At 54.2% G+C, this 20,738-nt stretch overlaps 1 protein-coding gene across 1 annotated transcript; it reads left to right on the top strand.

The window, feature by feature from the left end:
* The first annotated feature begins 5,085 nt into the window (after window positions 1-5,085).
* LAMP1 (lysosomal associated membrane protein 1) lies at window positions 5,086-19,575 on the top strand. The gene is made up of 9 exons (XM_082602180.1): window positions 5,086-5,318; window positions 11,058-11,179; window positions 12,995-13,211; window positions 13,324-13,482; window positions 16,632-16,816; window positions 17,371-17,493; window positions 18,046-18,112; window positions 18,188-18,358; window positions 18,624-19,575. The coding sequence occupies exons 1-9, from the start codon at window positions 5,267-5,269 to the stop codon at window positions 18,761-18,763; spliced, it is 1,236 nt and encodes a 411-aa protein (XP_082458306.1). The 5' UTR covers window positions 5,086-5,266; the 3' UTR covers window positions 18,764-19,575.
* The last annotated feature ends 1,163 nt before the right edge of the window (window positions 19,576-20,738 follow it).

Genomic DNA, 20,738 nt, shown 5'->3' on the forward strand with positions numbered 1-20,738 from the left:
TCCAGCGCGCGGGGCTGCTGGCAGCTCAGGTTGCCACCTGCGTCCCCGAGGCCCCGCGTGGGCACCACCTGGCTCCTTTCCCAGGGAGAGTCCTCAGGACCCTCACCTGCAGGGCTGTGCTTCTCGGCCCTCAGCGGGCAGTTAGGAGACGGTCCGACCCGCGCAAGCACCGGCTCTGTGGATTCCCGTGACTCTCCGTCGATCTGTGTTCTAAACACACACACACACACACACGAGCTCCAGCTCACAGGGTCCCCTCTTCCTCCCTGCAGTTTCTCTCTCCCACAGCAAGGAACCTGCGAGTTCTCATTATCTGCAAAATATCTCCTTATTTGTTCAACGCCGGTAAACATACAGCTTCAGAACCTCTAACCTACCCCAGTGAGAATGGGCCGACCAGCCGCAGGACAGTGTCCACACACAGAGTTCCTGGGGTCGGCGGTGTGGCCACAGGACCACCAGGACAGTCACCTTCGTCACGGACTGCACCCCCTACATCCTGCTTGATAGTTTTTAAATTAACATAAAGTTCAGTCTTTGGGGTGCACGTTTCTATGGGTTTGGCAAACCTTCAAAGTCCCATCCCCACCCCCTCGTTACCAGACGGAACAGCCCCGTCAGCCCAGACCCCCTCAGGCTGCCCCCAGCCCCGCCAATCCCGACAGTTTTGCCCTTTCCAGAATGTCCTGCACTTCCCAAGTGCCTGGAGGATCCCCCGCCACCGCCTGCGTGCAGCCTGGGGCAGTGATGGCTATAGCCGCCGTAAACACTGCCAACCTGAGTCAGGATTTCTCTTGGGTGAACGTTAACTTTATTTTTAAAGACAACTTGATTGCAAAAGATCATATTGCAAAATAGACAATAGTTAGAAAAACCCTGAAGGAGAAAAGTGAGGGAGCTGGCCCTGCAGATACAGCATCTATAACTTCAAAAGAGTGGTGCTGGGCTTCCCTGGTGGCGCAGTGGTTGGGAGTCCGCCTGCTGATGCAGGGGCCGTGGGTTCGTGCCCCGGTCCAGGAGGATCCCACATGCCGCGGAGCAGCTGGGCCCGTGAGCCATGGCTGCTGGGCCTGCACGTCCGGAGCCTGTGCTCCACAGCGGGAGAGGCCACAGCAGTGAGAGGCCCGCGTACTGCAAAAAAAAAAAAAAAAAAAAAAAGAGTGGTGCTGGGGCAGCTCCAAAAATCAAGTCAAGTCAAGTATGTTCTCACGTCAGCACAGGATGAGGGTGGAATCTCAAATCAATGGGCAAAAGGTGAGCTTTCGATAAGTGGAAGGAGGATACCTAGAGACCTGCGTGGGAAGGGTGACACGGACCCTTCTCTGCCCTGCCCGTCGGCATCCTGCATCAGAGACACAAATGCAGAAATGAAACTACACACGCACTGGCAGAAAACAGACAGAGTCTTCTAACCTAGGACTAGGAAGGACTTAAAACCCAACTGCTATGGAAGAGTGATCAGTTCACCCACGTTTAAACAAAAGAACTTCTGCAAACAAAAACATGCCATAAGCAAACTAAAATACCAAAATGATTCTAAAAATGATACACTGACTTGAAAAATGTGACTTGTATTGCAAATATCTCTATAATCTGATAGAAAGATGGGCAAAAAGGCAGGTGCCCCACTCATAAGGAAAATGCAAATGAAAACTACAGGGACAATTTCATACAGGTCAGGGTCAGGCTGTGGGCACACAGGCTCTCTGCTGATGCATCGCTGGTGGGACAGCAACAGGGGCAGCCCACGTGGAGAGAAATATCACAGTTACTCACATCTAGAAGGCTGCACTACCAAGACCACACAATTTTAACCTGAAAATGATAATAACTACAAAAGACTGAAGACACATCAACTATACAGAAATCCACGGTAACACAGCACTTTAACATCACATTTTTTAAAATGTGATGTTCACTTTGTTTTTTAATTAGTAAACTGGATTTTTGAGAGCAGTTTCAGGTTCGTAGCAAAACTGAAAGTACAGAGTTCCCATACCCCCCCGCTACCTCCCTGCCACGCATGGCCTCTCCCACCATCAGTGTCCACACCAGGTGGGGCATTGGTCACCGCTGAGGAAGCCGCACCGACAGGTCATCACCCCCCAGAGCGCACAGTTCACGCCGGGTGCCGCAGTTCACTTTTGGAAGCTGCTTCAGCACTGAGTTCTTACTCTGAAGCCAGACAAAAGAATCACGAATCAGGCACGGATCCCACCTTTCCTGTAGGGACGGTATTTTGGAGTAACCAACTGGTCCATGATGGAAAATTCTTCCTTACAGGCCTGCTCCAGCTGACAACACAATAGGAAATATAGAATTAGAAATTGCCAGGGACTTCCCTGGCGGTCCAGTGGTTAGGACTCTGTGCTTCCATTGCAGGGGGCACGGGTTCGATCCCTGGTCAGGGAACTAAGATCCCACAAGCCACGTGGCACGGCCAAAAAGCAAAAAAAAACCCAGATCAGACCCAGCCTTCATTAAGGATTCAAACAAAAAAGAATACCAAACAAGAAAATCCCACCATATTACTCTTCCATACTCTATTAAAATGTAACTTCATAGAATTTTTGCTAAACCTTTCATTTTTCTGCTGGTTTTTTACACCCTGTTCTTTTGCTCACACAAACTCCTTCTGGTCTTTAAAAAGAGAAGATTTCAAACACAGTGTGTATTAGGTAGTTGGACACAGTAGAAATGTGCTCTGATGGGTCTAAGCAGAAAAATCCCCTGTTGAAAGGCCTCTGAGTAGCTCACAGAATTTCCAAAAGGAATGCAGAATGACGCTAGGGAAACAGCAGGCGCGAGGAGGCAGCAAGGGCCACGGCTGAAGACACTACAAACTCAACCCGGTGAAGACCCTTCACCGCCGCCCGGAGAAATGCCACTTTGCTGCGGCTACAGCTGCCGTCACCACCAAACACCACACTCAGGGGCAACCACTCGCTCCTGATCCAGTCTAATGGGCTGAACTCTGGCTGAGCTCGCACCTTAGCCGCTAGGAAGGCTGGGAAAGTGACCATCCGGTTTTTTCAGCTTCTGCTGGGTGCTCTGTCTGCCATCCATATTCAGAGGGTACGGCGTTCCCTCAACATAGGAAGGGGCTTCCAAGGCTGGAAAGCACGAAATTAATAGGTCTTTGGTTCCCACACTCAAGATAATTTGGTGGTTCCTCACCATCAGAAAGCTCAAGAGAAAAGGGAAATATTTCAGAATTTTCCAGTTACATCTGGACTTAACACTCTATTTCATAGGGACAGCTCAGGCTCAAATAATAACCTACTGTACCAACATCAGGTTAACAACCTGTTGCTGATAAAGGACTTCACAGTGAAAGCACAGAGACCGCAGATCCAGCACCTCCTCTTTCCCACGGCACACTTCAACAGACAGCACTTCTCTTAAATGGGATCCTGCTGAGACTCTCCCCCGTTTGGAACAGCACCAAACCAAAAATCCAGAAAGATCCCTACACACCTAAACAAGACATCAGCAAATCAACTCTGTAGTAACAGTAGATTTCTGCCCCAAAGAGCTGAACAACCTGTGGACTAAGAATGTTGCCTGCCATGTCAGTAAGGAAGGACACTGCAGCCATCAGCCATCAGTAATTGCAGCCACTCTCCAACCTGCAGCCTGAGAAAACTCACGAAGGAAACAAGGAATGCCTGCCATCAAGGAGTCATCACAATGCAACTACCCCAGATAGTGAGCCCTGAGGGGACTCAGGATGAGAAAGCACAGGACACTGGCCCCAGAGAGCTGAGGTGCAGATCAAAGGAATGATTTCAGTGAGCCCAGACTCTTGCATCTTTCCATACATAGAAAAGCGCTATTAACGATAATCATTTGACATTCCGACTACCTGCCCTTTGTTGCAAAAACTCCTATATATCCTGGCTCTCCCCTCGGGGTTGAGATGCCCCGACTTGAAGTCCTAAGAACGATCCCTGAATAAAACATAGCTCTCAACTTTCAGCTTGTGATTTTTTTTTTCTTCAGTCGACAAAACCCAACGAGCCTGGGGTTCCCTCAGCCTCTTTCTTTTTTCCCCCTCAGCCTCTTTGCTTCCCTTTTACTTGAAATCCTTCAGTGTCATGACTTTTTCAGCTGATTGTGTTAGCAGGTGGCGGGGAAGGGAAACTGGACACAAAGAAATAACAACAAGGAAGAAGACAAAATCTACAAAAAGCAAACAAATGTAAGAATAACAACAAAAAAATTCACAAAAATCAAAGCCTATGACAGGTAGTAACCAACACACCTGCACTGAAGGTGAACTGGAGGCACGTTTCCCCAGGAGGTGGGGTTGGAAGTGCTCAACGAAGCAGCAGGGCAGGAGGGTGTCACCTCTCTCTGCAAAGGGCCGGTGTGGCCAGAGCGCGGGCAGCAGTCGAGAAAAGAGAAGAACCGGGCAGAGCCTAGAAGCAAATCAGGAACTGGGGAGTGAGTGAGAGGCACTTCAGGAAGGTTCTGGAAGCACCGAGGCTGCGATTTCCTTCCCTGAGCAGCTTGGGGCCTTTCTGAACCTTCCGGGCAGAGGCCACCCAGTCCCCCACGGCCTCTAGGACGAGGTGACAGCCGGGAGCCACCGAACCCTCTGAAGCCCCTTCAACCAAGACTGTGTCTAGCTTTACATCCTGTGTCTTGTGTTTTTCCAGCACGAGGGGTAACACTCAGTACGCGTGTTCACATCCTCCTCCTTCCTACCCCCCAGCCCGGATTCTCCACGGGCCCCGAGGCCGAGAGACGCGTTAGCAGCATCAGCGTCCCTGCAGAAACGCCCTCTCGTCTCCCGAGGGGCGGCCGCCGTGGTACTCCCACCCTCGGCCCGCGGCAGAGAGCCGCACGTGCGGTCCAAACCCCTCTTTTCATCCAGCAGCCCCAGGCGGGACCCAGAGGCCCCGCAAGGAGGTGACCAGCCGCGCCCACCGCCCGTCTTCCGCTTCCGCCGACCGGAGACCGGGCAGGGGTCGGAGGCAAGACCCGAGTCACGTGGCGTCTCGGTCACGTGTCAGGTCCAGGTAACGTGCGAGGCGGGCGCACGTCTGAGCTCTCTCACTCTCGCGAGATGCACGGGGGTCACGTGACGGCGCGGGCGCGGGCGCGGCGCGGCTTCACGTGACAGGCGCCGCCGGTCGCAGGGTTTGTCTCCTGCAGCGGGCGCAACACCGGGACCAGCTACCCTCACGCCGGCCGGGTCAGACCCCGGCCCGCCCGCCCCGGCCCAACCGCCCACGACCCCGCCCGGCTCCCGTTCGCGCCCATGGCGGCCCCCGGCGGCGCCCGGCGATGGCCGCTGCTCCTGCTGCTGTTCGGTGAGAGGCCAGGCTGGGGGCTGAGGGCTCAGGGGCTGCGGGGTGAGGGGTCGGGCAGGTGTGCGGCGCTGCGCGGGCCCAGAGGGATATGGGGCGGCGTGAGGGGCCGGGGGCTGCTTGGGGGCCGGGAGCTGCGGGGCTGGGGTCGGGCCGGGCCCGGGGACTCCAGGCGAGTCGTCCGGCACCGGCCGAGGCGGCTGCGGGGGGAGGGGTCGGTCCAGGTGCCCAGAAGTGGACGACGGAGGGAGGGCCCGGCGCGGCCCTCGGGTGCCAGACCTCGGGTTGTGGGGTCAGTCAGCAGTGACTTGGTGGTTTCTGAGCGGCGTGGTTCGCGCCCTTATTTGGGGGCACGGGTGGCCCCGAGGGCTGCGTGCGGCTGCAGCCGGAGACGCGGGACCGCATGGGCCTCGGTTTGCGCCCGACGCGGGTGTCCGCGCAGGAGAATAGGGCGGGCGGCGACCCCGGCCTTTAAGAGTTCGTCCTTCGGGCTTTTAACCTTCGCCCCCAGCAGCATGGCACGGAGCGCTGACGCGTGTGTTTATGTCGTTGTGAATTTTAATTACGTTATAATGACTTAAAGTTGCCCTTGAGAGTTTCGGGGAGCCCACAGTGGGCAGGAGAGGGGGGCTAGGCCTGGCCTCCCAAGGGTCGTCTCCATTTCTAGTGAGTCTTCAGGAGCGCTGCCTCTGTGTGTGTGTGTGTGTGTGTGTGTGTGTGTGTGCGCGCGCGCGCGCTGGGCCCACGGAACTCGGGAGCTGTCCGTGGGCGCCGGTGTTTTATCCATTGAGGAATTTTGCTGTCATTTATCTGTCCTAAGGAGAAAGGAATTGTGCTGACTTAAACAAGAATCACTGCATGGTTTGATTTTTATGGCTACTGAGAGCTCTCTCTGTAGCACTTTCTCACCTGGTCCCCACGATACGGGAAGATTAAAGTGCCAGGAACTGAAAAGAGGTACCGGAGCTCACTGGTGGGCGCTCCCTTGAGTTCAGCAGACACAGAAGGAGTCTCCCAAGTACCTGCCGGGAATTCTCGAAATATCTACTCTGAAGTTCTTTTATTGTGACAGAATGAATTTTGGTTTCAGGATTTTGTTTTGCCTATTGCGTAAAATGAGTTCTTTGAGCTGCAGGTCCAGCGCAAGGGGTGACCTTATTCCAGCCGCAAACCCGGAGCCTTGCTCTCCCCAGCGGGTGTCATGAGTTTTGAGAGGGCCTGCTGGGACAAGTCTTGTCGTGTCAGGGCGGCTCATTGTTCTTTATTAGAAGAGCTCGCGTGCATTAGAACTGTCACATTTTGTTTCATGTTTTAAAAACTCACCTGATGGAGAGAAAAATCCATACTTCCCTACATTGATATCTTGGAGTATCACGCATGCAGTTAGCTTTTTCTCTTTTTTTGGCCATGCCACCAGGCTTGCAGGATCTTAGTTCCCCGATCAGGGATTGAACCTGGGCCCCCAGCAGTGAAAGAGCGGAGTCCTAACCACTGGACCGCCAGGGAGTTCCCATAATTAGCTTTTTAATGTCCATTCCATCATATCTTTTAAGTTTTATGTTCAGTTAAAAATCCAACTTTTAAAAAGGTCTGTTAAGAGCTTGTATTTAGTCTGTTTAAAATAATGTCTATTTTAATGCACAGTTTCACCAAAAAGCATCTTTTCTAAAAATATTTCAAACTTCTAAGTCACAAATTCATCCTGCTTTGATAATTAGAAAGTAAAGTTTCCTTTGTGTTTTAATACTTGGTAGAAAGCACAGACAAGTGTGAACTGAAACTTCTTGATACATATGATTAAGTAAATTGCATAACGGGGCTCTTGACTGTTGATGTCACCGAAATGACCTCCTTCCCCTTTCCGAATGGAGAACTGTTGCTTAGGAAGTTTGAAAAAACGTTTTATACCGATTAATGTTACCCTCGCTTGTGGGAGTTTGCCAGTTACCCAGGTTGGCGACCTAATTTTTCACTAGATTTGAGGTCAAAATGTTTTGGGTCCATAATTTTGAATTTACATTGTTAGATCCATCCCAGGCTGTATTAGTCCCTTCTCCTCTCTGCGTCCGGAAGACTTGACTGTGTGCACGTACAGCACATGCTTCTACTGGAGCGTTGGTTCTGCTGTGTTGTGATTATTTTCACACCTGTGTCTTCCTTATGTTACAGCCTACCTCGTGCCTCACACACAGTAAGTGCTTAGGACGTACACGAAGAGATGTCCAGTGGTCCCTAACCAAACGTGCACATCAGCTGTTCGGAAACGTACATACTGGTCTCTGGAGTCTGTGACTCCGTGTCTGGGATGGAGCCTTGGTCTTTCTTTTCTTCCTTTACATTTTCACAGGTGATTATGTATCACTGGTTAAGAAGAATAAAAATACTGGATTCCAGAAAATCGAGCCAAGAGAAATTAGCAAGTGATTTCTATTAAACAGTTTAACAAAGAATGTATTGCCTTGTTCCTCTAGATGGCAGTTTCTTTCATATGGCAGTGAGTGTGTCACGATTTGGAGCATGTTCACTTGCTTACCAAGTGCCGGAGAGGAAGTGTGGCTCAGGTGTGGGCCTCAGTGTGCCGCCGGCCCGTGGCGCGCTCGGCGGGCACGTGCTGTGAGCCAGCGGACCCAGTTCCAGCTCTGGGTCCGCACCAGCAGTGGCTCGAGCCCGGCAGTTACCTTGGTGCTGTGGACCCACATCTGTGACAGTCAGTCGTCATGGTGTCCCCTGTGAAGGTTGCGCGATGGTTTAGTTACCTGCAGGGTGTGCTACACGTGCTCGTTCAACGAAACGCTCATTGGGCGGTTTGCGTCAGGCACCAAGGCTTCCACAATAGACGAGGGCCGTGTGGCACTGGGCGCATCGATAGCGACAGCAACACGGAAAGCAGGCTGATGCCTTGTACCCAGCGCTCCCCTTGCTTCGGCGCGTTTCTGCCTCACAGGTGCCTAAACCGAGGGGCGTGGTGGTTCCTCTGGGCCCAGGCTCACAGTCAGTTAGTGGTGGAGCCTGTCGGAGACGGAGCTCTCTCGTCGCAGGCAGGCGTGCTCCCACGGCCGCACCTGTTCCAGAGACTGGAGTGTCTCCAGTGGGAGTGTTGTGCAGGAATAAGCCACTCGTTCCTCTGCGGGACCCCTGGCGAGAGGTTGGCGCGAGCCTGGCGTGCGTGCCGAAGAGGAGCAGCTCCTGGCGGTGCAGGTTCTGACTTTCAGGAGGGACGCCCCTCAGATTACTGCACACATCTTAGCTGATTTGAGATGGTGGTTGTCTTTTATAGAGTTAAAAACTAATTTCTGACTATTAGCATACGTGTTTCTCTTGCAGTTTTTTGTTGTCATGCTCTTGTACACATTTTTCTCTTGACCAAAATTGGCTCTGCTTTCTTGTTTTAATAGTGGAAAATTTGGGGCCCTCTAGTGCCGCTGATGCTTTTTGTTTTGTTTTGTGTTTCTGGGGGTTTTTTTGGCCGCACCTCTTGGCATGTGGGATCTTGGTTCCCCGACTAGGGATTGAACCCTTGCCCCCTGCAGTGGAAGCGCAGAGTCCTAACCACTGGACCGCCAGATAAGTCCTTGATGCTTATTCTAAGTTTGTTTTAGTAATACTAGTCTGTTGTCCTTTGAAAGCTCGACCTTCAGCATGTTTACTAAATGAAAAAACAGACTGAAAAGTTATTTATGAAGTGTTTTCTAGTTAAGTGCTTTGAGTCAGTAGAACGTTTTTTGGTGACTTAGGGACCTATTTTATAGGAGGGTGGCTTGGTAGGAGCTGGCCTGTGCGGGCCCTTATGGGAGGTGGCCGCCTGACCTGCTGTGCTGTGGCACGTGTGACAGCATGTGGCTCCAGCGCCCGGGCCGTTGAGGGCAGCTCAGGCCTGGGGGCGCCCATGTGCACTGTGAGCTGGTCGGCGTCCGGTGTTTCTCTGGCCTCAGCACCCAGGCTTTTGCTTCTGCTGCCGAATCTGTGTTTGCCTGGCTGGCATCTCTGTAGCTCTTGTGCACTTACTCCGTCGCTCTCAGAGACGTGTCTTTAAAAACCTTCAGTGTAGGGCCTCCCTGGTGGCGCAGTGGTTAAGAATCTGCCTGCCAGTGCAGGGGACACAGGTTTGAGCCCTGGTCCGGGAAGATCCCACGTGCCACGGAGCAACTAAGCCCGTGCGCCACAACTACTGAGCCCACGAGCCACAACTACTGAAGCCCGCACGCCGAGAGCCTGTGCTCCACAACAAGAGAAGCCACCGCAATGAGAAGCCCGCGCACCCCAACCAAGAGTAGCCCCCGCTCACCGCAACTAGAGAAAGCCTGCACGCAGCAACGAAAACCCAACGCAGCCAAAAAATTTAAAATAAATAAATTAATTAATTAAAAAAAAAACTTCACTGTGTCAAAAATGCGTTGTGGGATTTTCTCTAGGCTTTTAAAAGGAACGTTCATCCATTAGAAATGACTTTAGTGGAATCTTGCCGCAGTATTCGGGGGGGCGGGGGTTAAAATTTGCGAAGCACCACAGACAAAATTGTCCTTGTCTGCCCTAGTGTGCTTCATTTGTAGCAGTTTTTCTTTATGAACACAGATTTTCATATTTCCTTTACCTGAGGCTTACAGGAGGGTATGCAGGGTTTCTGTCTATACTGTTCGCTTTAGGCTTAAGTAATAGTTGCTCTGAAGGTTTTATTTGGTGACGGTCCCAAGGGTGAAGTGAACTGGTTCACTGGAGTCATTTTACCACGTCAACAACAGGGACTTCGGAATGAAAGCTAGTTGGCTGTCCTCGGAGCGTGCTGCCTGGGTCCCATGTACCCTTAGAGCCATCATAGCCAGATGCGCCACTGCTTGATGAAGGGCGTGCAGGGATCTTAGCTGCCGAAACAAGGAGGTGTGTTCCTGGGAGTGTGGTAGTGCCCGGTGCTGGCTGGTGGCTGCTTGGCTTTAGGATGGTCAGGACACCTGCCCGTCTGTGAAAGAACCCTGTGCTAAGGTGTGTGGCTGTCACTTACCTTCTCTGACTCAGGTCGGAGTGCATTTGCTGCTGAGCTGCCTGCTCGGGGTTTCGGGGTGTGGCCCTGGCCCTGAGAACTAGCTCAGAGTGGCGGCCACTCCCAGGTTGGAGGACCTGAGACAGCTGCCTTCCGCCCCTTGCCTCAGGCACTTGGCAGCTATACCTACAGAGGCGGAGTGGTGTCCTCAGGTCACACAGCCAAGTCCAGGTCCAGTGGAATTACTGTATTTTGAGGACCTTCTGGATATGGGCAAAGAGCTCTGATCTTTGAGTCTGCGGCTTTTCTTGCCACGTCGCCAGTGCACGAGAGGCAAAAGCCGAGCCGACTCTTAAGTAGCAATTTGGGTCCACAGGGTTTCTGTAGAAGGTCAGCATTTAGTTTACGTTGAGTCCTGCCTTCAGGACCCCACCCCGCGTCCCCGAGATCCTCTTGGGAATGAGCGTGGGCAGCCTGGGCCCGGGGTGACTCAGAAATTGACCTGTGACTTCCCGGTACGTATTTTGAAGAAAAGCATTGAAGAGCTAATGACAGGTTGGCAAACTGATGGGATGGATTTAGAGAGAACATTTTCAGACCAGTCTCCAGGAGGGACGGAAGCCCAGCTGAGCCCCACCTGCGGGATCTGTGTGTCTAGTTCTTCGGCGATTTAAGTAGCTTTCCTAATAACAGCTGTGTTGCCGCAGCTGTAGAGAACCAAAATTTTCTAAAAGGTGTGTGGTCATTTCTGTCTTTCCTGGAGTTAGCAGGCCTCGTGCATGGTGCGTCAGCTGTGTTTGTGGTGAAAGATGGCAATGGGACAGCTTGTATCATGGCCAACTTCTCTGCCGCCTTCCTGACCAGCTATGACACCAAGAACGGTTCTAAGGTAGGGAACACCACGGCCCTTCATGCCTTGACAGTCTTACACGTGTGTGTGTTTCTTGTATGTCATACACTGCTGTGTCTCGTAGGCTGTTAATACCTGTAACAGTCTATGCATTGTATATGCTGAGGATGCAGTCATATTATACAAACCATTTTGTGCTCACTATTTTATTGTGAGCATTTTTCCAGTTTTCTTCTTGATTATCTTTCGTAATCACAACGTAGTACTTCATTATGTTAATCACGCTAATTTACTAACCCATCCCCTGTAACTAGGTTTTCTTATATTCTTCTTATCGCGGTGTGCAGCTCTGTGAATATAGCTTTTTTGATCTGTTGAATCTGCTTTAGGTAAACCGTTACGCTCCAAGAATCGTGTGTAAACAGGTGCTCGAGGTGCAGTACCACTGTACTAGTTTGATTAGAATGTCCCTTTGGTTCTGTTAAAACAGCTTTGCGCCTCCGCAGGATGAGAAAGGCTTTTTGCATTTACCAGATCCCTAACAAATAAGCAGCATCTCTTTGTTACGTCTTCCTCCGTGAATTACCTGTTAGTGGACCTTTCACTTTCTCTTTCCATTTAACATTTGTTCTTGTAAAACATACTCTTATATTTTGTTTTCAGTGCTTTGTTGAAGCAGTGTTTTTCCTTACCCGTCTCCACATCCAAGGCACCATATCTGTTTTCTGGCACTTGGAGGGCAGTGGGGGCCCAGGACTGCTGGGAGGACGAGGGGCCTTTTCAGAGCCCTCTGGACGTGCCAGCTGCCTGGCCTCCTCAGTTCATTGGCCCTGTCTTGATATAAATGTGGTCTCTGTCAGAACAGAAGAAGGCAGGGAAAGCATCATTCCACAGAAATGTCTCCAATTGTAAAGACTTGTCCAAGCACTTTTTATTTATTAAAAAAATTTTTTTAATTATTTTTTTTAACGTGGACCATTTTTAAAGTCTTTATTGAATTTGTTACAATATTGCTTCTGTTTTATGTTTTGGTTTCTTGGCCACACGGCATGTGGGATCTTAGCTCCCCAACCAGGGATTGAACCCGCACTCCCTGCATTGGAAGGTGAAGTCTTTAACCACTGGACCACCAGGGAAGTCCCCTAGGCACCTTTTATTCTAATTTCTACTTCACTTCTTTTTGCTTGGATTTTTTAAAACATTGTTTCATTATATACTAATCGCATTACACAAATGGGAACATCCGTTTGCTGTAATGTGCCTTCCCACTTCACACAGTGTGTCTTTGTCACAGGCGTGGTCTGTCCATCAGGACAGTGCTAGGACGGTTTCCCACGGGTCCTTCACCCAGTTCGGTTCATCGAGATGAGCTTTGGTGGTTTTGTAGTTGTTTGTTTTGCTTACAATAGTTAATTCAGACAACTCTGCAGTCAACTCCCTCTTCTCCTTGTTTAGAGAGACATATTCTTTAAATAAACTTCTGTGGCAAACACGAGGTAATGGCTTTTTTCAGATAAGAGTATCAGCTCATCCTGAAGCCCAACGTGAATTATTTCACTTTACTGAGATAACTGTAGTTTTAATTCTCTTGTAAATTAAATCATGTTAATGAAGAACAGTTTTAAATTAGTGAATAATTAGGTCATCCTTGCCTTGCACTTGAGTTACTTTCTGGTCTATTACTTGACATGTAATACTGACTTTCATGGGTTTTTTTTAATTGAAAATGAATGCATTAATAGTGACATCTGAGATGGAGCTGGGGTCGGGGCATATGTCAGATCTTTGGTGTTTCTGAGCCCCTTTAGTAACCTACACCCTAATTGTGTTCCACCGTCATCATGTTTGTTCCAGAGCGTGACCTTTGAGCTCCCGGCCAGTGCAGCAGTATTAAATAGCAGCTCTTGTGGCAAAGGAAATGCTTCTGACTCCAGTCTCGTGATCGCTTTTGGAAGAGGCCATACGCTGACCCTCAGTTTCACAAGAAATGCAACACGTTACAGTGTCCAGCTGATGCGTTTTGTTTATAACTTGTCAGATACAGAGATTTTCCCCGATTCGAGCTCCAAGGGTAAGAACCAATATGGACCAATTATGGGGTGGAGAAAACTGGGTCAGGGGAGTATCTAAAATTGCTTGTAAGCACTTCCAGGAGTTAAAGATCGATTTTTTTTTTCGTGTAGAAACCAAGACTGTGGAATCTGTAACGGACATCAAGGCAGACATAAATAAAAAGTACAGGTGTGTGAGCAGCAAGCAGGTCCGCCTGCAGGACGTGACCGTCACGCTCCGTGACGCCACCATTCAGGCCTACCTCTCCAACGGCAGCCTCAGCAGGGAGGGTGAGGACCGCCCCTGGCCCAGCCCCCATGGGTGCCGGGGAGACCTGCACGTCTTCGGAGAGCTGCCCCTGCCCCTCTGTCTTTCGAGAAGGTTACCTCTTTCGGTGAGGGTGGATTAAAACAGGCTGAAGGAGCAAAGCGGTTCAAACCCTCTCTCTTCCCTTGTTACAGAGCTGATGGGGTCAGGGTCATAGGCTGTCCTTCAGCTCAAGCCGCTGTCTCTACACAGAGACCTCACCTAACCTCAGTCCAGCTCGGGCAGGCCCGGGGGCAGGGGTGGGAGCGACCAGGGGGGCCTTTCAGGGAGACCACGGCCCCAGGGTGCACCCACCAGCCCAGCCCTGTGGTCTCGGGTGAGGTAGTCGACCACTTATTTCCTCACCTGTGAAGTGAGGATGCTCACCTGTCTGCGGAGGGTGTGAGGGCTCGCAGGAAGCTCCTGCCGGGTGCTTCTCTGGGCGCCAGCCAGAGTCTGTGGTAGAGTGTGTCGTTTTCTGACTGCAATTCCCCACATCCTGCCAGGCAGCTCGCTCTCATTTCCTGGGGGGGAGGGAGGTGTCCCCACTGTCGTTCTCTGTTTAAGCCTTGCCCCGCAGCCTTCCCTGGCGGCTCAAAAGCAGCTGGGGTGCCTGCTGACCCCGCGGCCCTCCATGCGGCCAGCTGCAGCCCCAGGCTGACAAGGGCTTCTGGGCTCTGCACAGCCAACAGCTAAAAATGGTGTTTTTGCTTATAGATTAACGTTAAAAAATAACGTTTCACAACACATGAAAATGATACAAAATTAAGTTTTGCTGATCAGAAGCAACGTTTTAGTGGGACACAGCCACGATCACCCAGCCGTTCCTGTGGCTGCGCTCTCACTGTCACGTGGCAGAGCCAGCTTGGGACAGGCACCGCCGCCACCTGGCCAGTGGGGCTCCCGTGTCCGGCAGGATCGGATGCCAGCCCCGGGCCCCCCACAGGACTGACGTGTGTTCATCTTTTCATCTTTCATGTTTGATGCGTGGATTCTTGTTAGCTCTTCTGAGACAGTTAGAAGTTCAAAACAGAAATTGCTTTTCAGTGAAGTTTATCACACGTCTCACCTCCTGCCCAGTTTGGCCGTACTAACTTTTTCATTCCTTGGGAACCTGAGTCTCACTCCCAGTCTAGCTTAGGTGCGGGCCGTGCTAAAACATCTCTTTCCACTTGAAACTTCATCGGTGCAATGTGCAGGTTTATCTGAGTATCTGCAGCTGCCGGGAGACCATCAGGGGCCTTCGGGGTGCACGAGCTTCTGAGAACCGTGAGAAGGGCACTGGGAGGGTGCACAGCCCCGCCCCTCCCCTCCTCCCCTGCCACCACCCCTGGGCTCCCCGCCTCCCAGAGGCCTTCCCGGGGGAGCACGCGCGTCCCTGAGTGATCCTCTCGGGTTGTGAGCCCTCTGCGGGAGGGACTTTGGTATCTGTCGTAGGCGTCAGGCTGGTTAACACAGGTAGAAGGGAGAGGGCTGTCACCCACACACATTCTACACTCCTGAGGTTTTCTGACTGGCGGTCAGTAAGAGCTTCATGGAGATAGCAGGTCAGACAGTGGCTCAGTGGTCGGGCAGACAAGGACTTGGAGACGGGCCTGTTCTCTCGTTTGTCTTAACGTGGTTTGTGCGTTTAATCATTTGTGTCCTGTGACACTTGATAAGTAACTGATAAAACTGCTTTTAAAAGCGCCAGTGTCCCAACGTCCACCTGCAGCTTGGCTCCAGGAGGGAGGCCGCAGTGCCAGCCGGTGCCCCCGGGGCCAGGCGTCTCGGGGGCACTCACCCAGTTGAGCCCACCTCCCAGAGCTTGGGTTTTGTTTCTCTTTTTTGCCCTCTTTCTTCTCTAGAATAAAGCACTTCCCTCTACAAGTTGCGTGAAGGCCGGTGGGGCAAGGTGACCCTCAGGGTGGCCTAAGTTACCCGTGTCCCGGTCCTCTGGGGTGGACGTGGAGTCCGCACCTGGAAAGGAGTGAAAGCTGGACTTGAGCTTCGGGTGGTGGACGGGTTCCAGCTGCTTCCCGAGCGGCTCCCACCGTGGAGGTTTGGGCGGGCTTCCGTGGTTTGGCCTAGGAGACCCGTGGGAAGGATCGGAGTTGGATGCAGATCGTGTGACCGTTAGCGCTAAGCTTGCTCACTGTCCACGGAAACAAGGTGGTAAAAGGAAGAGCCTGGGTTGGGGGTGCCGGATGCCCTGGGGTTTGGGGCGTTCGTTAACCTTCAGAGAAGGCGTGTCTGGCCTGTCAGCCCCTGTGGAACACGTACAGTTACTTTTCAGCTTTCGCCTCAGTCACCTTTGATTTTGAATATAAATTTTTGTCGTAAGCAGTCATGGTGGGTCAGATTCTGAGGGACGGGGTCGTATGCACACCCCCAGTGGGGCCTCCGGGGCCGCCCCCATCTCCTGACTGTGTCTCTTGCCACTGGGCTCCCACTCTCCCCCTCGCTGGGCCCTCCACCCGCCCCGGATGAGCGCCCACAGCAGTTGGCTGACCCCGGGCACGGAGTCTCGGCTCCATCCTTGACGAGTAGGGCCTTCTGGTGCCCGTCCTTCCCGGGCCGCTGCCGTTCTCCTGCGGGCACCACGCCGATGGTCCGGGCTGGCGATGGTGTGTGTGTGTCCGGCGTCGGTCCCCGCGGCCGCGGAGCCCAGGCACTCCGGCCGCTCTGCTGCTGTGTCTCTGGGACCATTTCCAGCCCGGCGCCCGGCACAGGAGCTCGGAGAACATACATGTGAATTGTTGCCGTTGCAAGTGGCCTGGGTCCCCAAAGCACGGGGTGGAGTTGAGGTTTTGTTCTGACCTCACGGGGGGAAGGTTTGTCCTGCAAGGGAGGGTGTCCTTGCGGACGAGGGGCCCCCCGAGGCCGAGGTGGAAGGGTGTCCAGTGGGAGCTGCATGCGGAGGCGGGGGGGCCAGGCCCCCAGCGGGCCCAGGCCGAGCGTCGCCAAGGTGGCCTGCTCCCGTCCAGGGTTCCAGAGCAGCGTTAGTCAGCCCGCATCTCCCTGGAGGCCTGGAGGTCGTGTTCTGTGGGGCGGGGCCCCTTGAGAACGTCACCTGGGGCCCAGGGTGGGCTCAGGGTCCAGGGTTCCTGGAGGTCCTGAGGCGGCGGCACGACTCACCCCACCGTCCCCACAGAGACGCACTGCGAGCAAGACGGGCCCTCGCCACCCACCCCCACGGCGCCACCCCGGCCCTCGCCCACCCCGGCGCCCGAGAGCCCCTCGGTGTCCAAGTACAACGTGAGCGGCGCCAACGGGACCTGCCTGCTGGCCAGCATGGGGCTGCAGCTGAATGTCACCTACAGGACAACGGACAACACGGTAGGCCGGCCGGAGCCCTTCTCCCCGCCCTGGGCCTTGTGGACCAGGCGTCCCGGGCTGGGTCGCGGGTGCGGTGTGTCCCGAGCAGCTCGGCCGGACCCCCGTCCCACCTGGGCCGCTGTCTCTGCAACGGCAAGGTTGAGCCTCCCGACCCAGGCTGTTGTGCAGCCCCAAAGCCTCCAGTGTGTGTCGTCACCACAGGACGGGTGTGCTGGCCTGGGAGGTGGTGGGATTTTCTTGGACGCTTTACTGCTCCGACACTCGGGTTGTCTTTCTACTCTTCCCTTGAGATGACGTTTCTCCCTGAGGGTGAGAGTCTGGGGATGGAGACAGGGGCCGCCCCCCGCCGTGGGGACATGAAAGCAGAACAGCCAACGTACCCGGAGGACCGTCTGGCATCCCGAAGTCTGCCCCTGTGTGAACTGGTCGTGTTTCCTTCTGGTTTGGGTCCACGTGAACGTGGCCTTGAAGCCGCTGCTCTAGGGCTGCCTCTGTCCCTCCAGGAGCGCGGGGCCCGGGGGAGGGGAAGCTGACCTCTTGGCCCTTCTCACTAGACGGTGACCAGAGAGTTCAACATCGACCCCAACAAGACCACCTTCGGGGGGAACTGCACAGCCCAGCTGGTGACGCTGGCGCTCCGCGGCAGGAACCTGCTCTTGGCGCTGCAGTTTGCCATGGTGAGGGCCCCCGCCTGCCTCCCAGACCCTCGGCCCCACCCTCGTCTGTCAGCAGACGCCTCGCGCTTATCCCGCAGGCGGGGCAGGGGCGACCCGGGGCGGCAGGGGCGACCCGGGGCCTCAGGTGCTGTCCGTCCTCCGCCCGTCCTGGGGGCGGCGTCTCTGCGCCCTCTGCTCTTCGTACCTGCCTGGGCAGGGCCGCGTGTGCAGTTGGCAGAAGAGTAAGGGAAGGGCCCCTGGTGGGTGTTTGTGGTGCACTCTGCAGGTGAACTGCCGGGCTTCTCCTGATACGTTCAACTTTCCTAGGAAGTTAAATGTTGACTTTTCTGGAACGTAGCTCCTTCAGTCCGCATCTCAGCAGAGTCTGATTCTGTAACAAGGTCTGTAAGGAGCTGATCAGGATTCATGTTCCCGAGACGACAGGCTGCCTTTTATGGGCTGGGCGCTCTGCAGTTTCCTTCTGAAGCTACGGGCGCGGGAGGTCACCTGTATCACCGGGTGCCCCCCACCCCAAGCCTGATGGTGACCGCGTGACTGTCGTCTTCTCCCTAGAATGCAAGTTCCAGCCGCGTTTTCCTGCAGGGAGTCCAGCTGACTATGACTCTGTCCGATGCCAGAGGTAAGACCGCCCCCCGCCCCCAACCGGCATGCCTGTGCGGGTGCCCCAGGGCACTCACCCCCGCTGCCTTTGCAGACCCCACCTTCAAGGCCGCCAACAGCTCGCTGAGGGCGCTGCAGGCGGCCGCCGGGAACTCCTACAGGTGCGACGCTGAGGAGCGCGTGCAGGTCACCGAGGCCTTCTTCCTCAACATATTCAGGGTGTGGGTCCAGGCGTTCCGCGTGGACGGGGACAAGTTTGGGCCTGGTGAGTAGGCGAGGGTGTGGTCCGCGTAGCTAACGGCTGGGGGACCCCTTTCAAGTCAGAGAGATTTTGGCGCCAGTTCCCCTACCCGCGCCACCTGGCCTCTGCACGCCCCAGCCCGTCTGCGGATGTGCTCACGCCGCCCTTTGAGCAGAGAGCTGGCGAGGCCGTTCCCCGCGGGGGCGTGTGGGCAGCGGCGTCCAGCGTGGTTGCAGTGGTCCCCGGGTGGCGGGCGGAGGTGGGCAGCGCAGGCCGTCTGTCTCCGCAGTGGAGGAGTGTCAGCTGGACGCGAACGGCATGCTGATCCCCATTGCTGTGGGCGGCGCCCTGGCAGGGCTGGTCCTCATTGTCCTCATCGCCTACCTTATCGGCCGGAAGAGGAGCCACGCCGGCTACCAGACCATCTAGCCGGCCGCCCGCACCTGCCGTGGACCAGCAGCAGCTGCACGGCCTCGGGCCGTTCCCTGGGCTTAGACTGCCATTGAGGGGGCACCCTTTCTTGCAAACTGGTTTTCAAATCTGCTTCGTCCAATGTGAAGTTCATCCGGCCACATTTACTATGCACAAAAGAGTAACTATGGAAATGATGGTGTTAATTTTGCTAACTGGGTTAAATATTTTGCTGACTGGTTAAACGTTAATATTTACCAAAGTAGGACTCTTAAGTGGGGTGGGGGGTAAGAGCTTTTCTAAATGGGCACTGGCTCCGCTGTCATTTGGCTTTTAAGATTCCGGTGTTTGGTCTCTTCACTCTTTACTCAGACGTAAGCCTTACAAAGGGAGAGTCTCTGGTCTTAATGCTTTGATGAAGGCTGGTAGCTGTGAGCCTGACACGAAGAAATTAGTAGGAACGAGGATCGTAGGGCAGGCGTAAGAAGATGCAGACCTGGGATGCTTAAATTAAGCTTTACAAGCCAGGACGGGCCCGGCCCCTGGAGCATCAGGGCTCCTGGGCGCCGGGTCCTGGGGCTTTCCACGCTCTGCCACTCGAGAGCTGGCACTTTTTAAAATAGAAATATGGGCGTTATTTTTATTTACTTTCTTGTAAAGTGATTTTCCGTCTTCTGTTGGAGGTTTGGGGTGACCCTTTGTCTGCACTGTGTATAATAATTGTTTCACTCTGATTCATCGCTTGCAGCTCGGTGGGCTGTGTGCTGAGGATCGTCCCCTCCTGGGATGCGTTGCCGTAACGATGCTAATAAAATGTCTCTTTGTTTGTCTGTCTGGACCTCATGCTTTTGTCGGCTCCCGGCGAGAGGTCGCGATGGGCGTGCAGTGGGCAGGGTGTGCCTGGGGGGCTGCTGTGTAGCTGGTCCTCTGGGTGGCGACTTGAGGAAAGGCCAGTCTTCAGCTGTCATGGCACAGCACGTGGAGCCCTGTGGCTCTGGGGACAGATCACCCCATGGACGATGTCCCCCGGGTCAGCGACCGCCGAGGGGGAGCTTGGGCCCCAGCTAGCAGAGACCCGCGCCCTCGGAGGACCCACAGGCCTTGCTGAGGCCAAGTGCCTCAGCAAGGATTTGTAGCCTCACACAGGGTAGGAACACGTTAAGTTAAATACCCAGCGTGGAGGTGGTGCATCTGCCTTTAACATTTTTGAATCCAAATGAGTGCAGCCTGCCTGCGGGTGGACCTGTGCGGCCTGTACTGTGCAACCGTCCCTTCAGACCAGGCTCAGCGGAGCAGGGCCCGCGAGGGACGCTGAGGTGGGGTAGGACGCGGCCACCCAGCAGCAGCCCAGCTGCAAGTGGCATGAGCTGCGTCGTTGTCCCCCATGTCCATCTCCGCTTCTCTGCGGTGTGGGTGGTACAGGCCTGAGCCCGAGCAGAGAGACCAGCAGCTGGCCTGTCCTGCAGGGTCAGGTCTTGGCAGGCGTGGTGGGATTTGTAGCGTCACACAGGGTAGGAACACGTTAAATACCCAGCGTGGAGGCGGTGCCGCTGCCTTCACGGAGCCCCGGGCCGTGACGCGCCCCAGGCCTTAGCAGTACTGCTGGTGAGCTCCCACGGAGGGGGCCTGTCGCGTGGTTCCTTCCGGGAAAAGCCCACCTGTCCCCGTGTGTCCTGTGTAGGACAGCCTGCCCGGGCTGTGGGTTTCCCAGCCAGAGGGAGAATCCCCAGAGGGAGGGAGGCGGGGTCAGGGTGGAGGCCCAGGGCCTCCAACCCAGAGGGGAGGGGTCTTGCTGGGGGCGTCTTCTCCCTCCAGGGGTCCGGGATGACGCAGCCCAGATCTGACTTGCAGTCCTTAAATCTTACACACGTACGTCTGGTTTATTCTTCACGTAACACGATAATTTAAAAAATCATTTGAGAAACTTACCTTCTACAGCGAGGTCACGTGCGCAAACCTCCCCTGGAGGCCACTGCTCTCCCGCGGGAAGGAC

Source organism: Mesoplodon mirus (genome assembly GCF_964341445.2).
Source record: "Mesoplodon mirus genome assembly, chromosome: 17".
In the NCBI taxonomy this organism is placed as follows: domain Eukaryota; kingdom Metazoa; phylum Chordata; class Mammalia; order Artiodactyla; family Ziphiidae; genus Mesoplodon; species Mesoplodon mirus.

Excerpts from the sequence above, each read along its gene's own strand:
- LAMP1 (XM_082602180.1), top strand. The coding sequence starts at position 5,267 with ATGGCGGCCCCCGGCGGCGCCCGGCGATGGCCGCTGCTCCTGCTGCTG. Across the intron at positions 5,319-11,057 it reads GCTGCTCCTGCTGCTGTTCG|CAGGCCTCGTGCATGGTGCG; the intron begins GTGAGAGGCCAG and ends TCCTGGAGTTAG. Across the intron at positions 11,180-12,994 it reads ACACCAAGAACGGTTCTAAG|AGCGTGACCTTTGAGCTCCC; the intron begins GTAGGGAACACC and ends TGTTTGTTCCAG.